The sequence below is a fragment of the Dermacentor albipictus genome, chromosome 2 (assembly GCF_038994185.2).
Source record: "Dermacentor albipictus isolate Rhodes 1998 colony chromosome 2, USDA_Dalb.pri_finalv2, whole genome shotgun sequence".
Lineage (NCBI taxonomy): Eukaryota > Metazoa > Arthropoda > Arachnida > Ixodida > Ixodidae > Dermacentor > Dermacentor albipictus.
Window position 1 is genome coordinate 167,536,684 of NC_091822.1, and position 22,300 is coordinate 167,558,983.

Below are 22,300 nucleotides of genomic sequence, written 5' to 3' on the forward strand. Positions count from 1 at the left end.
AATATATGCGCAGCATTTTCTTTCTCTAGCTTTGCTCTATCAGAATGGCTCTTTGCTCAATCACCTTGAATTTTACCGGCTTTGATTTAATTATCAAAATTATGGACTTCTAAATTTATTCACTGTAAAAATGTGCAAACTTTGCCCGACTATTGTCCTATCCGCGTGAATGGGTATGTGTCAAAGACTATAAGAAAATCATCATCATCATCATCATCGTATCATATATCATCGACATCATATCATCATCCTCCTCATCATATCACCATATCATCATATCATCTCGTCATCATCATATCATCATCACCATAAACAACAGTTGCACGTGCAAGGAGGAGAAATGAACATTTATTGATAAGGAAAACAAAAAGGGTGAAGAGAGCGGTGCAGAGTGGGTCCCTATTCCAAGGCTCAAGTGGCCACCGCGATCCGCCCAGCTGGATCCAGGAGGCCCTTCTGGGCCTCGAGGTCAGCAAGAGCGAGGATAGCCTCCCAGGGCTTCCTTAGTAAGGTGAGTGCCAAAGGTGAATTAATACTATGAGGTCTTTGGCGCACTCCCATGTTACGTGACGCAATGAAGACCAGGACTCGCACCGTGGGCAAGAGTTATTGTACAAGGTTAGGCTTAGCTTATGGGACTTGCTTCTCAACAAGAGCCAAAGTATCCTTGACTCCGCGCAACTACTCAGTGTGGGGGTGCGAAAGATATTCGCTGCGTCATCCAGCCAGAAATGGGAGCCAGAAGAGTCCGTATGGCTGATCCGCTGTCCGCCTATGATCGCGCTGTGTGCAACGTAGACTGATCGAAAGCCTTCGCGGTAAGATCGGTGGGCCACAATTTGCGAGCCCACCTCGCTTCTCTGGGACACGCAGGTGGCTGTCGTTTATACTGGTTGGCTGAAACGAGCTTGAACGAAAAAACCAGTCAAAAACACAAAGGACAAGAGGAGAGGTTCACACCACAACGACTGGACTATCAACTGAGGACTACACCGATTCTAATAAACCTCAGTTGATAGTCCAGTCGTTGTGGTGTGAACCTCTCCTCTTGTCCTTTGTGTTTTTGACTGGTTTTTTCGTTCAAGTATGTACCAACTGGCCCAGATTTCAACCCTTCTGAAACGAGGTCTAGCTTCTGCTGATATATATATATATATATATATATATATATATATATATATATATATATATATATATATATATATATATATATATATATATAGAGAGAGAGAGAGAGAGAGAGGGGGAGAGAGAGAGAGAGAGAGAGAGAGAGAGAGAAGGATGCATAGAAAGGCAGAGAGGTTCACCAGACGTAGTTCCAGTTGGCTACCCGGCATGGTGGGAAGTGTTAAGGGGGATATAAAGAGAATGAGCTTGGAAGGGGCAGATAGAAAGAGAGACGAGCATGAATAAACCGCCCCCTACCACTCTGTAGTGTATGCGCCGTGGAACATTGCACGCTTTTATACTAGGTACTTCTGTTCAGATGCAGTTTGCTTGTTACCCCAGCTTTATTATGCTGCTTAGCCGTCATGCTTGCGGTGTTCTGCGCGCACTTGCCCTAGTTTTTCCTTTAGTATCCTTAAACCGATACTATTCGTACCTACTCTAAGATCCATTAATACCCTGCCACCAATGGTTCTTGTAAGGGTGCTCAACTTTCTTGTTTTGTTTTTCGTTTTATTGCACTGGGACACCATGCACACCATGTCGCTCGATGCACCGGAAACAAGAAAGCTGACTCAAGCGGCAAAGAGCAGCTGGGATGGGGCCTACGCCTGCGAGTGCGCGGCTGACATTGGTAATTAGTTTTGTTTTTTTTGCTTCATTCTTTTTGCTCGGTACAGCGAATCAGTCTGCGCATCTCGCGATGAGTAGGTTACAGAGAAACGCTCCGCCACCACCAAAGGTGCATCTGCTTTTCCGTGAGCATCAGCTGGATCCAAGCCGTTAGGCGGCTTAGTAGAGTCATAGAACTGAACTACGCTCCCAACTTACAATGGGCCGCTTCTCGGCCAAATCGAGGGACTCGACTATTTTGTTGAGCTGCTGGCTCATTCTACTCGCCGCATGTGAGTACTGCTGTTGGTTCCACGATTCCTGCTCATGCCCTCAGAGCCTGACTGACTCGTAGCGCGTGGAAACAGTTCGGTAATCTCGGTGATATTGGCATTATGCTGCAGAGCGATAGGCCATGTCTTAGCTGGCTTACACTATGGCGGACAGCGTTTTTATCTCTCCTGATGAAGGTCATTTATCGCGCGCGAAAAGACGAAAGCCTTTCCCAAGGCATTCGGCGGGACCCAAAACCAACCATCCCACCAAGAAGCCTTTACGAAGACCGATGCGCGCCGGTAATTAGTAGTATATTGAATGACGTAGCTAGGCAAAGTCCGGGTGTAGAGCTGAGAAATAACCAATATATATTACTGCATCGTTATTAAGTTACGTAAAACTATCTCATTAATACAGCGCACATTGGGGGACAAGAGCACTGGCTTTCGTACATAGGCGTACTTTTCGGGGGGGGGGCGCAGAGAGGGTACTTGCCTCCCCCCTCTTTTAGGGATGGGGGGGGGGGAAAAGTATGCCATTTTACCCCCAATATTTAAAGCAGGCACGTTCAGCTGCACGCTGGAAAGTACAACGAAAGTGCAGTGGACGCTAAATTTTTTTTCTTAATGGAGCGGACACGTAAGTAATTCCTTACTTTACTGAGCATCGCCGGCTTGGGCAGGTTGTATTGTCTTTTGTGCCTTCTAGGAAAGCGCTGTAGCGGACGACTTGCGGGATTTGACGTACATGCTCGCGTTTTGGAGAAGGCCTAACGCTGGGCAGTTCCTGCCCTAACAAATTTGCGCTTGCGCTGCTTACATCATACCCAGCTTTTTTTTTTTTGACCACCTAACCATATTTCAAACACAAGCACCTTGCTATATGTAATCTGCGGGCCAGGAGAGCAGTCTGGATAAAAAATATTATAATCATCCGCGCCCAACGATTCGTGTGCCTTATGGCATATGAAATAGTTGAATTAGGAAAAGCTGGTACCATTGAATATCCGTCCAGAGATGGCCTACATAGCGTTGCAGTCTCAGAGTTTGATCACTATAAAGAAACTATAATCAAACCTCTTACAGCGATAACTGTCGGAATTTCATCGTGTTATCATGACTTATCGTAGATATGTTCGTGAACATTACCGTGGTCGAACGTGCAGAGCCATTTGATTACCAAATGACTCACTAATGACGTTGCTAATCTCATTTTTTCAGGCTGTTTCTAAATAAGAGTTACACTAGCACTTATTTCCTAGCAGGAGGAAAAACAGCCGATATTTAATATTTTGAAGAAACGGAGGCCACTTTCTGCTGACGTGTATCGAAAATTCGAACTGTATGCGCGGTTTATGTGCTCTGAAAACACTTAATACTCGCTTTATTTCTAATTTTATTGGTTATACACGGCATGTAGTTGTTTTTAACCTGTATTCATGGTAACCTATGCGGGGTACGGTGCTAATATTTTCTCAAAAGAGGAAGCAGTGTTTTGAGGGACGAGCGATAAATGCGTATTCTGTGTAGATTCATTACAACCTTTGTAGAAACTCGCTCATTCAAGTGTTCCATGGTGTCTCGCTACCGCTAACCTAAATGTTTCCCAGACTCTTAAAGCAACGGCATGAGATGCGGACTTGAAATTTCGTGTAAAATAAGAAGAGTTTTACGCATAATGCTTTGCAAACCTTCCATTTCCCTGCTTGAAATGCACATGTTGCAGATAATTACTAGGCCCTCGTTTTTCTATGTGTTTGCCTGCGTCATATGAGATTTGTAGTTTGTTTCTCTGGTGTACTCGGTGAGCTAAGCAAGGCTTCTTGTTTATATCTGGGGAGAATTATGGGCATGGTATCAGCAATGTTTAGGCAATGTTCCAACTAGGAGGGTTAAGCGTATTTTTCCTGCAGAATACGTATGCAAGGGGTCCATACCGTTATTAGTGAGTTCTAAGGGCGGTGTGAAACGTGGTCTGCTGCGCTAGCATAATTACAACTAAAACGTAGGTAAAATTTTGTGAACACAGGGGGAACAATATGGCAAGTTTTTGTGCGATGGTAAATGCATGTTGATTAAATGCAGCTATAGAAAATAAAAAAAAATTATGGGGTTTTACGTGCCAAAACCACTTTCTGAGCTATAGAAAATCATTCGAAGCTATTCGAAGTTTATCATATGCTGCTGTTCCTAGCTACGTTGTTCAGTGTTCCATGAAAATCCTAGAAATTTTATTCTTTTCAGGAATAGGCAGCATTTTAAGTGCAATGTGTCGCGAATCTTTAACGTTGCTGGCTTATTTAGATGCGTTATGAATAATTATTCAGTCCTTTCTTGTTTTTTTACTTTTCAAGTGTGGTAAATTGGGTTAGTCTAGTCTGCTCACCGAACTAAAGGAGGCAGTTTCTTTATGTTTGCTGACTCTAAGGACAAAGTAACGGGTGATGTGTATATAGGTAGAGCTCAAAATAGATTGGTAATTAGGGCTCTCGCAAAAAATTACGTGTGCAAGAGCTCTGGAGTGTTATGATCGTGTCTTGAGCGGGGAAGAATGTCCCCCGCTGTCATGGTAGACTTCTAAAAGCCACCAAAACCAACTTTAGTGAAAATTGGTGGTATGATAAGTGGAAACTCTCTGTGCAAAGTTGAATACATGTGGTTGGATAAAACACTGTGTTTCTAAAAAAACGCTATTCAAGTGTTGGAGCGTGCAATACGGCCGCTATCAGCTATGCTTCCCAGTGTCACAACACAGCTGTAGGTATGTTACAACGGGCTTATATCTCGTGGAAGGAGGAGGGGGGTCATCGAAAGCGCAATGTGCGACAAAGTTTTTGTGTTCTTGGTCCAGTTAGAAGCGTTGAAAATAATTAGCCGTCGTCTTTTACTTCTATTTCCATGCGCCATAAGACGTTCCTATTTGGTTCCAGCGATGCCATCGGTTAACTAAACAGAGCACTTTTTTTATATTTACCAGAATTGAAGAGTGCCTTTTGGGCAATATGTAGGCACACTTCAATGACAGGGGACTAATTACGACATATGCAGTAAATTGGCCATGCGAGCGATCCGCAGCTTTATGAATGTGCTTTACGAAAGAAGCAGAATTTATCCCGCTGCCTTGGGAGAACTGTGAACCCAAATGATATCAAATCTAGTGAAAATTGGGTGAGCAGGAGAAACGGGGAGATGGTGGGAAGACATTACGAAATTTTCTAGCGAAGTAAGATGCGTGCTGAATAATTGTTGAGTTTTAAAATTCCCAACAAGAAGTGCTCCAAACATTACATAAAAGCAACGTTTCAAATGGAGCCTTCAAATACGGGCAACATATTAAACCATGCGATATAATTACAAAGAACTGAAACATTTATTGCAACTGCTCGAAAGGAACTGCTTGGCTGGAAATTGGGTCGCAATTCTATGACGTCGCACACATCAGCTGTCTTCTTGCGAATAATGCAAGTCATATAGGTTGATTGTACTTCCTTGTGTGTAACCTCGACAATACTATTGTCTTAAATATAGCGATACATTTCTGATGTTGGCTTAAGCAACAAGTACAATTACTTTTTTTTATTAATAAACTTGTTTGTAGCAAATGTGCACTTTATATGCGCGCTGTACTGCTGATAGGGGCCGGGATCAGGGAATTATGCGAGGCACTATTGCCTTTAGTCCTGTACAATCTTGAAATGTTATATATTTGCAAGAAATAATTAAAGATGTAAACAATTATGGGGCCCCAATTAATCTAAATGTGTGATTGATAAATAGGTCTGTCTGTTAGAAATAACCGACAGACGTGTTTCCAGGCTCTATCCCTAAATTTCTGGCTCCTTGATAAGGATTGCCGCGTGTAGTTGGAGAGGTGCCGTGGTTGCTCGGTGGCTATGGTGTTGGGCTGCTGCGCACGAGGTCACGGGATCGAATCCGCGCCACGTATGTAAAACACCATAGCATGTAAAACCCCATGATTTAAGCCGGAGAGGTTGCCTTCAAGTGTCTTGAAGTGCGGAGACGCATGCTCCGCTTGGTCTTTGCGGATGCCGTTCGCCAGAAATAAAGTAAATTGTTATTCCAACACGCTTCTTTGTCCTTTCTCTGTGTCTTACCTCACGATTTTTTTCTAGTTACCCTTTCCGTTCGCTGGCAATTCCTTACCAAGTAGCTACAACGATACGACGGCTCACGTGCAACCCAACTGAGAACAAAATTTTTTGACTTGAAGGTGGAAGTTGCGTTAGAAATAGTTTTCCTTCCCGGCGAATTTTTTTTTTTTTTTCAAAGTAGCATGGTGGTCATACATAGGCCAGATTGGACGAAACGAAGCTGGAGTTGGCCTTACGGCGACTGTTGCAAAAAGTTGATTGGAGTCACAAAATGTCCAACTGATGTAGTGAACACGGTCAACGATAGTGTGAATGCTTGTTGTCCTAGAGTTAGCGGCACTTCTTTGCGACCGCGACAGAAACGTACAGTAAACGCCATTCTAAATTTTTAATTTCTAGCCTGACGAAAGTCTCTTTATTTGTCAAAATAAAATAGCCTCGGCGCCCTTTTTCTGATGGTTCCGCACTGGCGATTTAACCATCTGATTGACTCCGAAGGTGATAACTCTTAAGACTGCTTAAAAAAAAACGTAAAGCCACCATATAACATGCTGGAACTCTCGAGAGTAAGGAAAATCGACCTCGTTCATGCTATTTCGCATTTTGTAACGTCAAAGTAAGCTGCTTCAGGAATTGGGAGAGGATGATTTAGTGTGTGTGCGTGGTCACGTCTTTTGGGTTATTAAAGTTGACCTCTCGGTAGACGTGATCGACTTGCTTGCTGACAAGTTCAATGTTCAGCTGCAGTTTTAACTAATGCGTCACATTCGTGTCCGTTAGTTCATAGCTGCTCGCTCGCATTTTTGCTCTCAACGATTGCGCTACCTCCCACAGTAATAACTTGACGCGACAGAATATTAATTCCTGATCCCTCCTTGTGGATTAACGCAAGTCTATGGAGAATTTATTCTCGGCCTAGTTGGTTTATGGTCAGTCGAAAACAGCTCTGTACAATGCGGGTACAGCGTATTGTCTGTGTGCTCCTTGTTGTCTCGTTGCATGTGGTAGCGCAATTTTCAACTGACCTTATCGCAAACTGCTGGTCTATTCGGATTTCTAATATGTCTAGCTGGCCTGCGCTCACTTATTTTTTTGTTTGTTTGTTTCCTACTTCAGGTCGCGGCGAGGACGAATGGACTTACGGAAATGGTGAGTATCGTGCTCGCCGTTCTATTGCATATTGTGCTCGCCATGGTACGAACGGTGTGACAAAGAGGGCTGTGACTGGGTATTGAAACGAAACTCCATTGCTGTTGAATTGAGTGTTGCTGTGCCTGCGAGTATTCTGACTTATTATTTGGCGAGTGTTCTAACACTCCAAACAATAAACATTGAACAGCGCCCGCTCTGTGTTTATTTCTTAGGCGTTCTAAATTACTGACATCAGCACGTCGAGGTTTGCGATCGACGAATGCGTGCATATGTATATTGTGCTGGTCTGGGCTTAGGCCTTCAGAACAGTTGCGTATGCTCGAATAGACAACTGTGTTCGCCTTTGCTCTGGTACCTTGAACTCACATGGCGTAATGACGCCCACAATTCCAGCTGTCTGTTGAAGGCTACTGCACGTAAACTTTATAGTTAGGGCCCACATCTGTAGGGTTACTGCAGGAGGCAATCTAGTTGTCGACTGCGCCACCAGAACGCTACCCATAATGCATCGCTTTTCTATTTGTATTACTAATAGAGGATATATGTACTGCCATTTGCCCTCGTCCCTCGTCATTCAAGCGCACGAGTAACTAATTATTCTTTTCTGGCAACCCTAGAGCACTGCGCGGTCAAGCATTGTCACGCACCAACGGTCATTCTTTCCATAGCTTGATTTTCACCAGGAAAGCCATTTCATACGTTTCATTCTTCTAGCCCACGAATGAAGGCCGAGACGTGCCGAAACTGTGCCTCCGTATTCGAGATACGTAGTCTACTCCAGGCCCATGTTATTACACTCGAAAGCCTTTTCTTTTCAGCCTGTATACTGAACTTAAAATACACGAACACTGCGCGCGAAAGTAGAAAACATTTCGTTTGCATCACTCCCTGTTCCTTCCATTGTTTTACCTAGCATAAAAAATAAAATAGTTAGTTAGTTTGGGTTTAGTGGCACAAAGGCAACTAAGGCCATGCTTCGCCAGTCACAAGACAAAATAAAACGGAAAGTTAGGGCAGGTAAACCTGCATTACATTATAGTTGGTGTAAATAACCAGTTTCTTCTAAAAAGTCGAAGAGGTTAGGAAATGGCACTAGGGGGTCATCTGCAAGTAATAGGGTAGGGTGTAATGGAATGTGCAATTTATACAGGCTGTGTAAAAACCTCCGTCTCAGTGTATTGATGTGTGGACATGTTATTAAGATGTGCATGACTGTGAGAGCTTCATTACATTTTTCGCAAGTTGGCGGGTTTTCTTTTCGGAGAAGGAAATTGTGCGTCAGAGACTTATACGCCTGTAAGGTTTTGTTGTCTCGCGCACCTTACTGCTATTCCCATAGTCGTCGACAGCGCAGTACCGTTAGTCTGCTGTTGAATTTCCCCTCTCTTCCATATCGTAGGGGTCGCGCAATGGCCGTATCTTCAGTTGGACGAGGAGAATCAGTGCGGCGGGTACTACCAGTCACCCATTAACATAGTGGACAGGTGGACAATCTACGACCAGTCACTTGACGTCGTCCAGTATTACGGGTACCTAGACCCGCTGCAAAACGTATCCGTTGTAAACACCGGGCACACGGGTAAGTACAACACGTTCCAACCATTCGCACACTCCGCTAGAACGCTATGGTGCGTAGTGCCGGCCGCATGCGTCGCAACAATTATCTCAAGCAACGTTTCTGTTTATGTTGTACACCGCCCGCAATGTGTGGCGATATGCAAAATTCTAAATCGAGCTGACGCACAGTCTGAGATATCGAAGCTTCACGAGGACAAAGGCATTATATTACGCTTGTTGAAGGAAGAGCGGTAATGAGATGTTCGTGGGGAGATGGAGGGAGAGGGAAGCTCGACAGATAACTTGATGTATTTATTTAAGCCTTTCTCTCGCAGTGGCTCGTACCCGTTTTGGAAAGTTCGCCAATGACGGATACGTATTTAGTGGCACAACAATGGGGTAGCCCAAATAATAAAAAACTTGAGAAAGTAGAAAAAAAAAACAGTTGAATATCATGCACAATTCTGTTCACAGATGTGTATGCTTTAAATACATCTATAAGTGGCCATTATATGTACATGTTTATGTCCTGATTTATTTGTTGACGCTGAACAGACATGCGCTCACGGGCACTACGCCTTCCGTCAAGATTGCGCGCTACATAAGCCGAATTATCCAATGACGCATACCAGATTGATGTAGTCCAAATATCAAAATAAGAGAAAGGGTTGAATTTGATGCCCCATTTTATAATGGGCTCTTCCCGCCCCTGAAATATCTATTAGGCGGCAATATAAGTGCATGCTTTGTCGTGACTATTTTTTTTAACCCACAACAGAACTACACTTGAACTACTAAGTTGATCAGAAACTAACCATATACAACTAGGCCCGGTGCACAAAAAGAATCTAAAAACACAAAGATAACAACAATGCTGCGTCTTAAAAAAGAACGAACTTTGGTGCCAGCATGTCGTTTCAAAGGGTACCTTTTTGACCATCAAGCCATATGCCCACCCTCTGATGAAGTCGAGGATGAGTTTGGAACCGGGAGAGGTAGTTTAATGAAAGGAAAATGTAGAGAGGTCGGCCGGATAATGGAGCATCTGGCCTGCTACTCTACGTAAGGGAAGGGGAAGAGGGGAAGAAAAAGGGTCACAATGGAGGATGATAATGGGAGGAACGAGGTGAATGACACATTACACAACTAATATCACAGGCGTGAGTCCAGGCCCGTGTCACATAGGAAACGTGACAGTGCACGCATTGTCTCTGTCGTCTGCCAACTCTGTGGCCACGCGCCTAGTAAGAGGTCCTCTGACAGTGGTCCATTGTGTAATTGTCTCAATGTACCTGCCAATGTCAGTCTTTCTCGCGCATACTCAGGGCACACCACGAGCACATGTTCTATAGACTCTACCGCGCCACACATTGAACAGTCCGGGGAGTCTGTCCGTCCAATAATGTGCAAATATTTGCGCGTGAAGGCGACGCCTAATCGCAGTCGGTGTATCAGGCATGTATGAGGGCGTGGAATTCCACGCAGAATTGGAAATTTCATATCGGGATCCAGGCTTTTAAGGCGGACGTGACGAGCGTCTGGCTGGGCCCAGTATCTCCTCGTCGCACTCCTCATTAATTCCGACAGGAGGCATGTGATGTCCGGTCTGGAGAATGGCACTGCAGTTCGCAGGCCATTGCTGAGGGCGCGCTTTGCTGCAGCATCGGCCATCTCATTACCGTTGAGCCCACAGTGTCCCGGGATCCATTGGAACACTATGCGGTGGTGTTTTTCTTGAGCGTATGAAAGCAGCTCGGTGATCTGCAGGGCCAGAACCTGATATGCGGTGTGGCGCAGGAAGCATCCCAAAATTTGCAGCGCGGGTTTGGAGTCCGTGAAAATGCACCACTCTTGAGGTCTTTCCCCGCAGATGTGGCGAATCGCTTCCCGAATAGCCACAAGCTCTGCAGTGGTTGATGTTGAATTATGGTCTAGTATGAAACCTCGAGTCATCTGTTGGGCTGGTATCACCACAGCTGCTGTCGATGCCTTAGGTGACACGGAGCCGTCTGTGTACACATGAACATATGTCTGGTATTCTGACCAGATGTACGCGAGAGCAAGTTGTTGTAGTCCACTGACGGGAACCAATGATTTCTTTAGTATGCCGGGGACATGTACGCACACGGAAGGTTGAACCATCACCCATGGTGGTTTGACGGGGTGATATGGAAGGGCATAGCCTGTTGTTATGTGGGGTAGATGGCAGCGGAGTGCACTTGTGAAACTGCTTTCCGGACGCTCATGTAGAACCGACGTCAATGGATGGAAATGGTGTCGTGTCAGTAAGCGTAAATACACACGAAGTGGTTCGTGGGACAGGTATATCGGTAATGGGCATACGTGGGCTTCCTCAATTGTGCCTTTGTTGGAGGCACGCCGTGGCAACCCGAGGCATATTTTGAGTGCCTGCGCTTGGACGCTCTCTAATGTCCGTAAGCAGGAAATGCTCAAGTTTGAGAGTATCGGAAGGCTGTATCGAATGTAGCCCACGAAAAGAGACTGATAAAGTCTTAGTAATGAGCCTTCCGTGGGGCCCCATTTCATGCCTGTTGCGAAGCGAAGAACATGGCAAAACAGATTAAGTTTTTGCTTCAACATGTTAACATGCCTCGTCCATGACAAATCGCGGTCAATGATAATGCCCAAGAATCTGTGGTGGGAGACATACGGCAATATGACACCGTTAATGGAGATCGGGTAGCGGCAGACGGACTTGCGCGTGAATGCAACCACAGCACATTTTTCGGCAGCTAAGCACAAGCCCTGACGCCGTATGTATCGTGAAGTAGATGACACAGCCCGTTGTAATTTCGCACGTAGTTGTGGGCGTGTTGTACCAGAAGCCCAGATGCAGATGTCATCTGCATATGCACTGATGTGGATGTGAGGTGGAAGCTCACCCACCAGGCCAATCAGTGCCACATTAAATAATGTTGGGCTGAGAACCCCTCCCTGAGGAACTCCGCGGCATACCTGATGACGGTTAGTGTCTCCGTCAGGCGTGGACATGTAAACAAAACGGCCGCTGAGGTAGCTCACAATCCACAGGTAGAGCCGGCCGCCAATACCCAAGTCATCTAGGGCATCGAGAATGGCTTCATGAAGGATGTTGTCGTAGGCCCCTTTGATATCTAAGAAAACAGCGGCGACGAGTCGGCGTTGACGTTTTTCATGTTCCACTGTCGTAACGAGGTCAATGACGCTGTCAATTGAAGAACGACCCCGCCGAAAACCGGTCATCATGTTCGGATAGAGATCATTTCTTTCCAGAAACCATTCGAGCCTCGCCAGGACCATTCGTTCCATAACTTTGCCAACACAGCTGGCTAATGCAACTGGGCGGTATGAGGTAAGCTCATAAGGAGTCTTTCCAGGCTTCAAGAGAGCAACCAGGCGGCTGATCTTCCACTGCTGCGGAACAATACCGGAGACCCATGTGTCGTTGTAATAATTGAGCAGTGCAGTGCGACCAGCCCTGCCAAGGTGAGACAGAGACGAGTACGAGATCCCGTCAGGGCCAGGAGCAGATGAATGCCGACACGACGCAAGAGCAGCCTCTAATTCGGGCATCGTAAAGAGCAAGTCGTAGTGGTCACTTGAGGAAGGTGGCGCGAAAACTTCGGATTGGATAGAGGCTGGTTGAGTTGTGCCCACAATCATTTTGCAGAAGTCGTCCGCTACATCTACATCATTGCGGCGTTGGTAAAGGGCCAGAGCACTGAAAGGGTACCTGTCTTGTGGGGGGAAACGTAGGCTCCTGACTACATGCCAAATACGTGACAGCGGCTTGCGAGGATCCAGTGATGAGCAGAACTTTCTCCAGCGCTTCCTTCCTAATTTCTCGAGATGGCGCTTTATGTGTCGTTGAGCTCGGCGACAAAGGGCGAGATCGTACGTGGATTTCGTCCTTCTATATTTCCTTTCAGCGCGCCGTCGGACTGCGCGCAACCTCTCGAATTCCACGTCGATAGGAGACCCCGATGAAGGTGCACATATGGTCCGCGTGGCCTCACCGAGGGCGGAGGTGATCAAGTCTTCTATTTGCGTTGGTGACTCGAGATTCGCACAGGAATTCTCCACGAATGTCTTAAAAGTGGGCCAGTCCGTGCACCGCACATGAGACGAAGTGGTAGGTGCGAACCACTTGACGCAGATATACGTTGGTATGTGATCACTGCCATGTGTTTCCACATCACTGAACCACCTAATAGAAGACTGTAGTCGTGAGGAAACAAACGTCAGGTCCAAGCAGCTACTATAGGACGCGCCACGCAGAAACGTAGGAGAGCCATCATTAATATTGACGAAATCCTGTGAGTGCATAAAGTCGAACAAGGCTTTGCCTCGGTTATTCATTACTGTACTTCCCCATTGGGGGTGATGAGCATTGAAGTCGCCCACAATAATATGGGGAGCTGTGCAACTCTGGATTGCTGAGGACAGATACGAGAAATCAATGTGATCTCTGGGTGGAATGTAGCCGCCGAGGATCGAGAAGACCCGCCCTTTAAGCGTTAACGTCAAGCAAATGTAGTGGTTCGAGTTATGGTGCTGGAGGGCAAGGCGGTAGTGTGGAATATCTCGGCGTATGCACACTAATACCTTGCTGGTTTCATCAGCTTCTCGAGACCACAGCAGTACATATCCAGAAAGGCGGAAAGCAGAAGGCATGTTGGGCTCACATATAACAATCACAGGGAAGCGGTACTTCTGGACGCGCTGTCGGAAGTCACTTAGGCGACCACGCAGGCCTCGGGCATTCCACTGCATCACTACACTGCGACGTATGTGCATCGACACAGAGAAGGGGTTGTGTGGTAGCGCCATAATGAATCACTGCAATGCCGCCAAGAGCGGCTCAATTGCATCCAAAAACTGAACTACAACCCTTGCTGTTGGCGTATTGAGGCCTGAAAGCAGCGTACGCATGGAATGTAAAAGTTCTTTTAGAAGAACGTTCACCTGCTGGTCTTCCGGCTTGTCCTTAATGTCCACTGGACCGGCACGGATTGATGGACGCGTTGGTTCGACGACTTTTGATGACAGAGCAGGCCATTCCACATCAGAGGAGGTGGATAATGTACCCGCATCTTTCTGAACCACCGTGGTAACATGGGCCGTTGCAGCAGGCGGCGTCTTATCATTCTGCAGCTCAATACGTTGAGGCAACGGAGCTGAGAGTTGCTGTGACGGCGCCTGAGACAGACTAGTGACGCGTGACTCTGGGCGTTGGTGTCGGGAACGACGTTTGCGGCGACGAATAGACGTGGCCGCTTCTTGGTGACTGGAGTGTTCTTTTACCATCTTCTTCAGGATAAGCCTCTCGTTCTTCATCCTAGGACAGTCTTTAGCCGTCGCCTCATGAGCGCCGAAGCAGTTGGTGCACTTGACTGTCTCTGTCTTGCAAGTGTCATGCTGGTGTGATCCGCCGCATCGACGGCAGGATATGTCGTTTCTGCAAACAGCACTCACATGGCCAATCCTGTTGCATTTGCGGCATTGAACAGGCTTTGGAACATACAGACGGACAGGATGCCGCACATAGCCCACCTTGACGTGGGATGGGATGGAGTCGGCTTCAAAAACAACTTTAACACACTGTGATCGGCCGAAACGATGAATGTCGACTATCTTGGCCGTAGATTTGATCAGTGTCCGCAGGTCGCTGTCCGTTATTTCAGGGTCTACGTCTGTGATAACTCCAGCGGAAGTCCGTTTGCCGTGAGAGAGATAGGGGCGGACCGGCATACCGCCTAACACTCCAATTTCTTTCAGTTTGTCCACGGACGCCCGAGATTTCACATCTACCGTAAGGACATTCTTCCAAGCGTTGATTCTGACCTCTTGGACTTGTCCCGGAATCAGCTGGTCGAAGAATTGGGACAGCCGCTGTCTGTTGATGGTATTCAAATTAGCCGTCTCCGTTGTGGCTACGAAGGCCACAGAGAACCCGTCAGGTGCATCAACATTCTCTGCAGGCAACTCCCTCGCTGCTGATGTCCGGCGTAACGCGCCAAGTTTGTCAACAGTCTTTGTAGTCGACTCACCAGCTGTTGATGTCCGGCGCAACTTCCTTTTCAGGCGGCGCGATTCAACAGGCGTGAAGCTGCTACTGTCGGAATCCATCTCAGTCACGGTGGAGTCATCGGCCGAATCTGGAAGCTCCACGTCGGTGACGGTCGTAGCACACAGGGCACCAACCGGCCGAGCAGCAGCTGGGTCAACTGCGTCGACGGGAAGCTGCACGGGACGTGTGGCCGCCATCCCGAAGGACGACGCGAGCACTGTGTACACACAATATTAAAAAGCTACAGAAAAGTGGAACAGCCGAAAACACAGATGCTCTCTACCGTCACTTCTTCTTCGTCCCCCAGTTTGGAACCGGGTCCCCATGGTTGAGTAATGGGACCACTCATGCGGCCATTTGCTTCTCAGAGCTGCGAGCGCCTAGCCGACCCCAGCGTTGAAGCAGCCGCAAGTATATCTTGCCACTCACAACGCCGTTCGTTATCTAGAATTTCATGCGGCTGGTACAATTCTGAAGTGGGCAACTAAATATTGGCGGCATCGTCTCGGCCAAGGTTTTTCCTCCCCCATCGAACGCAACGCGCTGTCTCGTGGCTACTAGCACTTACGGAATTTGCACAAGCTCAAAATATTTGAAAACTTCAGCGAAGAGCGGTGAATAATTGACGCATGTAATTGTGTTGTTACTTTCCAAACAGTTGAAGTGTCTTCGAGCAAAGCCAGTCAAGTTGTGATCACTGGTCCGGGCCTCAATGGAGTGTACGGTTTTCAACAATTCCACTTCCACTGGGGAAATCGCTCCAACATCGGCTCCGAACACCAGATCAATGGCTATGTTTTCCCTATGGAGGTAGGGTATGTGACGTAGTTTGTTGCGAACCTCTTGGAACTCAGGCAGCGAGATAACGAAAAAAAAATTGCAGCCTTGTACAACTCACGCGAGAACTCACATGCGTAAAGTCCAACATGCTGTTGCTATTAATTACGTTAATGCTTATGTTCATTTGTAATTGCTAAGCACGAAAAGTGCGAGCGTAGCTCATCAGAGGGTACAACAGCAATCGAAAAATTAGCTAAGTGAAACGCTCAGTCACACACAGGGTAACAACAAGTAGGGTCTGTGGCGCTCTACCACTTGTGCAGTGTAGTTGTCCTACATTATTGCTCTTCGCTTATAGACTACCGAGTTCGATGATTCATCCTGCATTCATTCTTGCAGATGCACCTGGTACACATGAACAGGAAGTACAGCACGGGGGAAGAGGCCCTCAAGCATCCAGACGGCGTCGCGGTCGTCGCGGTGTTCTTCGAGGTATGCATTCGCGTGCACCCCGTGAGATGCGGTGAAGAAAATTTATAATTCGTAGTTCCATGGCCACCTCGTTCTGCTGCTGCTGAACGCGAGTTCGCCGGTTCAACGACTCGCCGCAGCGACGATATTCCAATGAAGTGGAATGGTGAAACGCGCGCGCAGTTAGATTGCAATATGAATACCAGGCGGGACGAACTTAGCTGAGGGCCCACCCCTGCGGCGTCCGTCGTAACCACACAGCGGAGCTCCGCAGCGTAAAGTTGCCACCAATCCTTTCGCTGCTTTTTCTTACACGCCAGCTCCACTCTTGTCACAATCCTTCTTCGAAATCAAAAGCACCCACGCTAGCCGTCGAGTTGCTGCGAGTTTCGGTCACTCATCAATAAGGCGTGCCTCCTACGAAAGCAATAACAGCTTGTTTTGAAACCAACCCAGGCACTGGTTTTCGTGATAAGTGGCCTTGCGAATACTATATACGGAAGCGACTCGCCAAGTTTTCGGGAAGCGCTTAGTTGTCTTGGCGGCGGCCCGAACGTGCCACGACTCAAGATTCAACCACTTCGTGGATTCGACTCTGTCTCGATGAACACGTCATCTTCAAAATCAGCTTTGTGGTCAGACCTCTCAGTATTTTAGCCGCTGACATGTGCTTTGTTCACCGAATCGTGCAGACAGCTTTTCTTTTTCTATCCTAATCGTCTGAGGCCACTAAAAATTTACATTTTCACCTCATTACACTACATTTTCAGCCTCGAAACAAGAAAAAAGATTGTCACAGGCTGACGGAGATTTCAATAAATCAACATGAAGCGGTAAAGTACGAAGAAAAATTCGGCAGAGACACCTAACACTGCCCAAGTGCGGGAGTGCGAAAGCATTATACCGTTTGTAGACCTCGAAACGTCATGAACGCGCTCTTTTTTATACACTCATGACGTGGCGCCACGTCCTCGCCATTGTTTGTACAATCATTTGCCCACTGACACGCGCACTAGGCCGCACCTTTAGCCAGCCAGAACCGTGAAGCCGCCATGGTGTTGGACAAGTGTACTCGTCTCGTACCTTGAAGTCCAGCGTTCGATTCCCGCCCTCACTGAAGGGTACCAAATTTTTCTTTTCAAATCTATCAATCCACTTTGTTTACAGGAACCTCCTTAAGAAAATTTATGTCCATTCGAGCATTTTTGGCGTCTTTTTAATGCTTGCGCAATTGGTCATTTTTGCCGCCATCTCTCGGTCATGCCGACTACGACGGAATTTTGCACAATGGGGTATATATTCGTTTGCATTAGAAAGTCAGACAAGCTCAACTTAACATCTACGTAATGCTGTGATGTCATTAAGTAGGTTTATTTTGTTGTTGTCCGACCCGCTTATCCAAGCTGTCTTCAGACAGGCTCATTGAAGAGCAACATATACACACTGTCATATTCCCAACGGCTCCTGTCACACATATATTTAGACTGCATTATCTTCAGAATCGGCCCACGGAAACCGCCGAGATACAGGACAAAAGCTGGATTGTCTCCGGAAAGAACGCTTCGCATTAACAACCTTCACAGATGTACGCCAATCTGAGCAACAAAGGTATCAGTGACAGAGAAGCTGCATAAGCGAGTACTCGCACAACCTCGGAAGGACTAGGAGTCTGCTGGCTCACAGCATTGCTCGAACTCAGCAATACAGCACGGTCGCGGCTAGCTGATTTCAATGACACCCTCACGCAGGCTGCGCTGCAGCAGTCAGCTTTCAGCACCGCAGCTGCACAAACTCCTAGCTCACCTCCAACTTTGAGCCGGTATAACAACATGAGAAAATCGAAAATGGCGGATTACTGGTAACGTGCATATAAGTTGTCTATTCGAACGAGATATACGCAAGGTAACGTTTGTTTTACAATCTATGCTCATTACGTTTTTTGAAAACAATTCGGGGCTCCAACACACGCTGCGTTGGTATGTTTGTATCGACTGCGCCGTCGTACGCAGACCTGAGAACAGTTCCGGAACTCCCTTTAACAGTTTCACTGTCAAAAACAAAACAAAAACATCGGCGTAAATCAACGTTTCGACAAAAAGGCTTGTATTGTCAGAAAAAGAAAAACGAACGAACGAACGATGGGCGTTTGCTGTACACGATGTCTTAATCTACGGATGACGCCCTCAACTTCCGTGTCCTATCCCCTGGGATGCTGTAGGCACACTGCGGGTCAATGCCGCGAAGAGGGGCGTACTGATGATCACAGTCGATCGAACAAGCAACTAGCGTTTGCAATCCGATGTGCGAGAGAAGGGTTCTTACGCCCTGACAGGAAACACGGGCACGTCTTCTGCAAGCTGAGGATTCCCGTGTTCTCCTGCTGTTGCTTGATTAACAGCGTGTATTTCTGAAATTTCTCAGGATACCTGACAGGTCTGTGTATCGTGCTTGCGTGGCAGGTGAGCTGGAACGACAACCCGGCGCTGACGAGCATCGTGCAAGCTCTTCGGAAGATGCGCAATGAAAGCAGCACTCGGGTGAACCTGGCTTACATTCCGCCGCTGCGACAGCTGATGCCCCAAAACGCACAGGAGTACTACCGCTACCAGGGCTCCCTCACCACGCCGCCGTGCTCGGAGGCTGTCACCTGGACAGTGCTCAGGAGTCCTAATGGAATCAGCGAAGCACAGGCATGTCGGTCAAGGTCAATGCGAAAGCTAGAAGTCTTTCCTTAGGTTACTTGTTAAACTGGAATTTGCTGGCACTGCGATCAGTTTCACTAGGTACAAAATATATACGTATTTATGTGGTGCTGACGTGTGATGGGTCTTTAATGGACCTAGCCAAGCTGGTGCGGTCTTTACGCAAAAAATTTCAATTTTTTTTCTGCGTTCAACATCCGTGGATATTTTTCTGACCTTTCGAATTGCTATCACTGTTCATTGACTAACTTGTGGCATGTTTCGATACGTCTATAACAACCTTCAGTAGCCTTTCGACAACCTTGCCATCCTCATAGGCACTGCCTGAAAACTTGTCGATATTTTCTCGGAACTGGCTGCATGCCTTTGACCGACTTTGATTTCTTTCGAGAACGTAAATAATTTTCTCTCTCCACCTGAACGGCTAAGACGACAAGATTCAACTTCAAAGCATCTAAACCACGTCGTCTGCGTAAGTCATAAAATCGTTGCCCTTCGCTTTCTTTGCACCGGGTTCCGTAGGCGGCTCAGAAGCTAAATGTAGGATAGAAATGGACTAAATGTAATGTGAAGCCTAATCATATTTTAAAGTTGAATCGTTATTAGGTGACGTAAAGTGGAAACGTAAGTCTCGTTAGAACTGGCTTTTAAGAAGTGTGGGAGACTACTTAAAAAAAAGTAGAACAAAAACAAGATAAAGACAGCAAAATCATGAAGGAAACAGTGCACCCACTATAACACTTGTCACAGGCATGTGAACAGTCTTATGACGGACATTATTTTGAGTGAACATATTACATGCCTATATCATGAATAGTCGACTGTGGTCACTGTCATCTTGGGTTAGCTTGAACTCTATGAAAGTGCTCTAAAGCAAGCAAGCCTGCTTGCTTGCGCGTTGTTTTAGTGGTAGTTCAGAGCACTGTCGGGAACATAAAATGACTTCCATTTTGGCATATCAATCAATCAATCAATCAATCAATCAATCAATCAATCAATCAATCAATCAATCAATCAATCAATCAATCAATCAATCAATCCAGTTGGTTTGGTGGATACAATCAGTCGGTTCATTTGTCGATCCATTCGTCGGTGAATCACACCGCTGTGAGGCCGCCACATTCAGTGCGAAAGGCTCTTTACAGCGATTGTTAGCGTTGCCTCTGATATCTAAACGACCTTCATCTTCTTTTTCTAGCTGCAAGCTTTCCGTGACCTGAAGGTGGCCCCTGGCAACGGAAGCAGCACTGAAAAGCTTGTCAACAACTTCCGACCCATCAATCCCGTGAATGGACGCTACGTCTTCAGAAACTTCCCATATTAGGACGCTGTACGCCATCGATTGTACGTGTTGTCTATAAAGTGAGAAAAGAGCCAAATAAGGCTCCGACAAAGACTATAACTCAGCATGGTCAAGCGAACAGGGCTGCATCGCGAATCAATTTTCATAGCTGAATAGATGCGAGCGGCTGTCCTACAGCCTCTTCAGGAGGACAGCCCTGACTGAAAAGCGCGAAGCGTTGGTCAGCTATAGAAATCATGAGCATCGCAGCAGGTATGCAGTTCCGTACCAGAAGTACTTTCCGTATTGAAACTGTCAATTCGTGAAGGTAAACACGCATCCGAGTGAAACCGAGCCGTGTTTATATTACACCTATACCATGTCGACTATCCTCACATTTCACTCACACTTGTCCGTAGACTCTCACAAAATTTGCTCAAAATACACATCCTACTCAACTGCCTTCCTCGTACTCATGTTGATTTGCATGTTTACACACCTATTGTAACTACACTGTGTGTGGGGCCTTGTTGCTCTAATACTGCTTGGCTCTGACGATAATGACGCCTTATCACTTAAGGCCAGGTCCCTGTAGGATGAAAAAAAAGTAAGGAAAATTTCCAGGCGCTGAATTTTCAGAAACTTTAGAACCTTGCAAAAGAAGTTAAATTTCGAATGCATTTGACTTCTTCACGTGATTGTCGGCTGAAGGAGAATAGTGGCTTTACATGTTTTCTTATTTTTTTTCCTTTCTTTTATTGTTGCTTGAGTAATGGATTTGGCTTTATGGGATAGCCGCTCCTGAAGTACCCTACCCGACCATGTTTCTACATCTGAATAAGAAAAATGCAACATTGAATAAAATAACGACGACACAAACAAGAACAAGAACGAGAAGGACAGCAAACAACAATGACAACGACATGAACGAAGTTTCTTCCTTCATTTTTTGCATCCAAAAGAAAAGTAGGCATCTCTAGGGCCGGCTTTCCCAAAATATCAAATACACCACTTAGGCAGGGGCAAGCAAGAAAGAGAAAGCAAATAAGAATAAACTATCAACACGCACTTGATATATCACGAGAATCTACATCTAAATTTACGCACTTGACACACGAAAACAACTTTGGGGACTTCACCTATCACCGAGAAGGAATGAAAGTTCTCACAAGTCATTTCGCGTGTATCTATATTTGCTGCCTCTGTATTTGCACATAAACTTGAATTTGTAAAAGGCAACACGTCCAACAAAATGGCAACACTAAAGAAAGAGAGAGAATAAGAAAGGTGGTAGTTTCTTTGGTAGTTTTGTTCGAACGCGCAAATTATTCGACCTGCTTATGAGTGATCAATCCCCACACTTCATTTTCCTGTCTTTTTCGTTTCGCTTACTAAACTGTCAAAGTCTATTAAAGAGAGAAAGGAAGAGAAGATTGCTTCCCCCCCCCCCCCGTTTCTGCATCTGAATGAATGAGTGGTGTATTCATTCATTTATTTATTTGGATGTAGAATCATGGGAAGGTAGGCAACGTTAGAGCCGACTCTCCCGAAATTCCAAATTCGTCAATCAAGGAAAAATCAAAGGGAAAAGAAATAAAAAATTATCGAAATGCACAATGCACACATGAACACAAGCGCAAGGGAGTGTGGCATCTGCGGGCACCAGCATCAAAAGCAGAGCCTAGTCACTACAGGATGGTCGCTCATTACTTAGAAGGGCCGGAGCCCGCAGTACTCTCTTCACATAGATATAAAGAAAACGCTACGATGAGCTCCGCTAGTTAAAACAGAAGCACAATGTCGAAGGTAAATCATCATGTCACCTTTAGGCAGTCCATAAGATTAGTCTGCACTAAAAAATCGTGAGCCATTCCACTCCGTGAAGGTGCTCACCCAGCGAAGCTGTTTAGCACCCGACGCGTAGGTGACACGTAATTTTGAACAAAGGTATGAACTCATTCATTGTCTTGATGCGTGGTCATCATGAAGAAGGGCACGCACACTCTTTTATTGTCTTGATCGGTGGTCATTATTTCACTCGCAATTGCAATCACATTCTTTGACAATGTCAAATCGATGCACGTACGCCGCTGGGTGGTTGGTTGAGCCGGATTGGTGTG

At 46.3% G+C, this 22,300-nt stretch overlaps 1 protein-coding gene across 1 annotated transcript; it reads left to right on the forward strand.

Moving 5' to 3' along the window:
* Positions 1-1,914: 1,914 nt before the first annotated feature.
* Positions 1,915-20,636, forward strand: LOC135910667 (carbonic anhydrase 7-like). The gene is made up of 7 exons (XM_065442706.1): positions 1,915-2,072; positions 7,283-7,315; positions 8,718-8,897; positions 15,604-15,755; positions 16,125-16,217; positions 18,656-18,886; positions 20,097-20,636. The coding sequence occupies exons 1-7, from the start codon at positions 2,000-2,002 to the stop codon at positions 20,220-20,222; spliced, it is 888 nt and encodes a 295-aa protein (XP_065298778.1). The 5' UTR covers positions 1,915-1,999; the 3' UTR covers positions 20,223-20,636.
* The last annotated feature ends 1,664 nt before the right edge of the window (positions 20,637-22,300 follow it).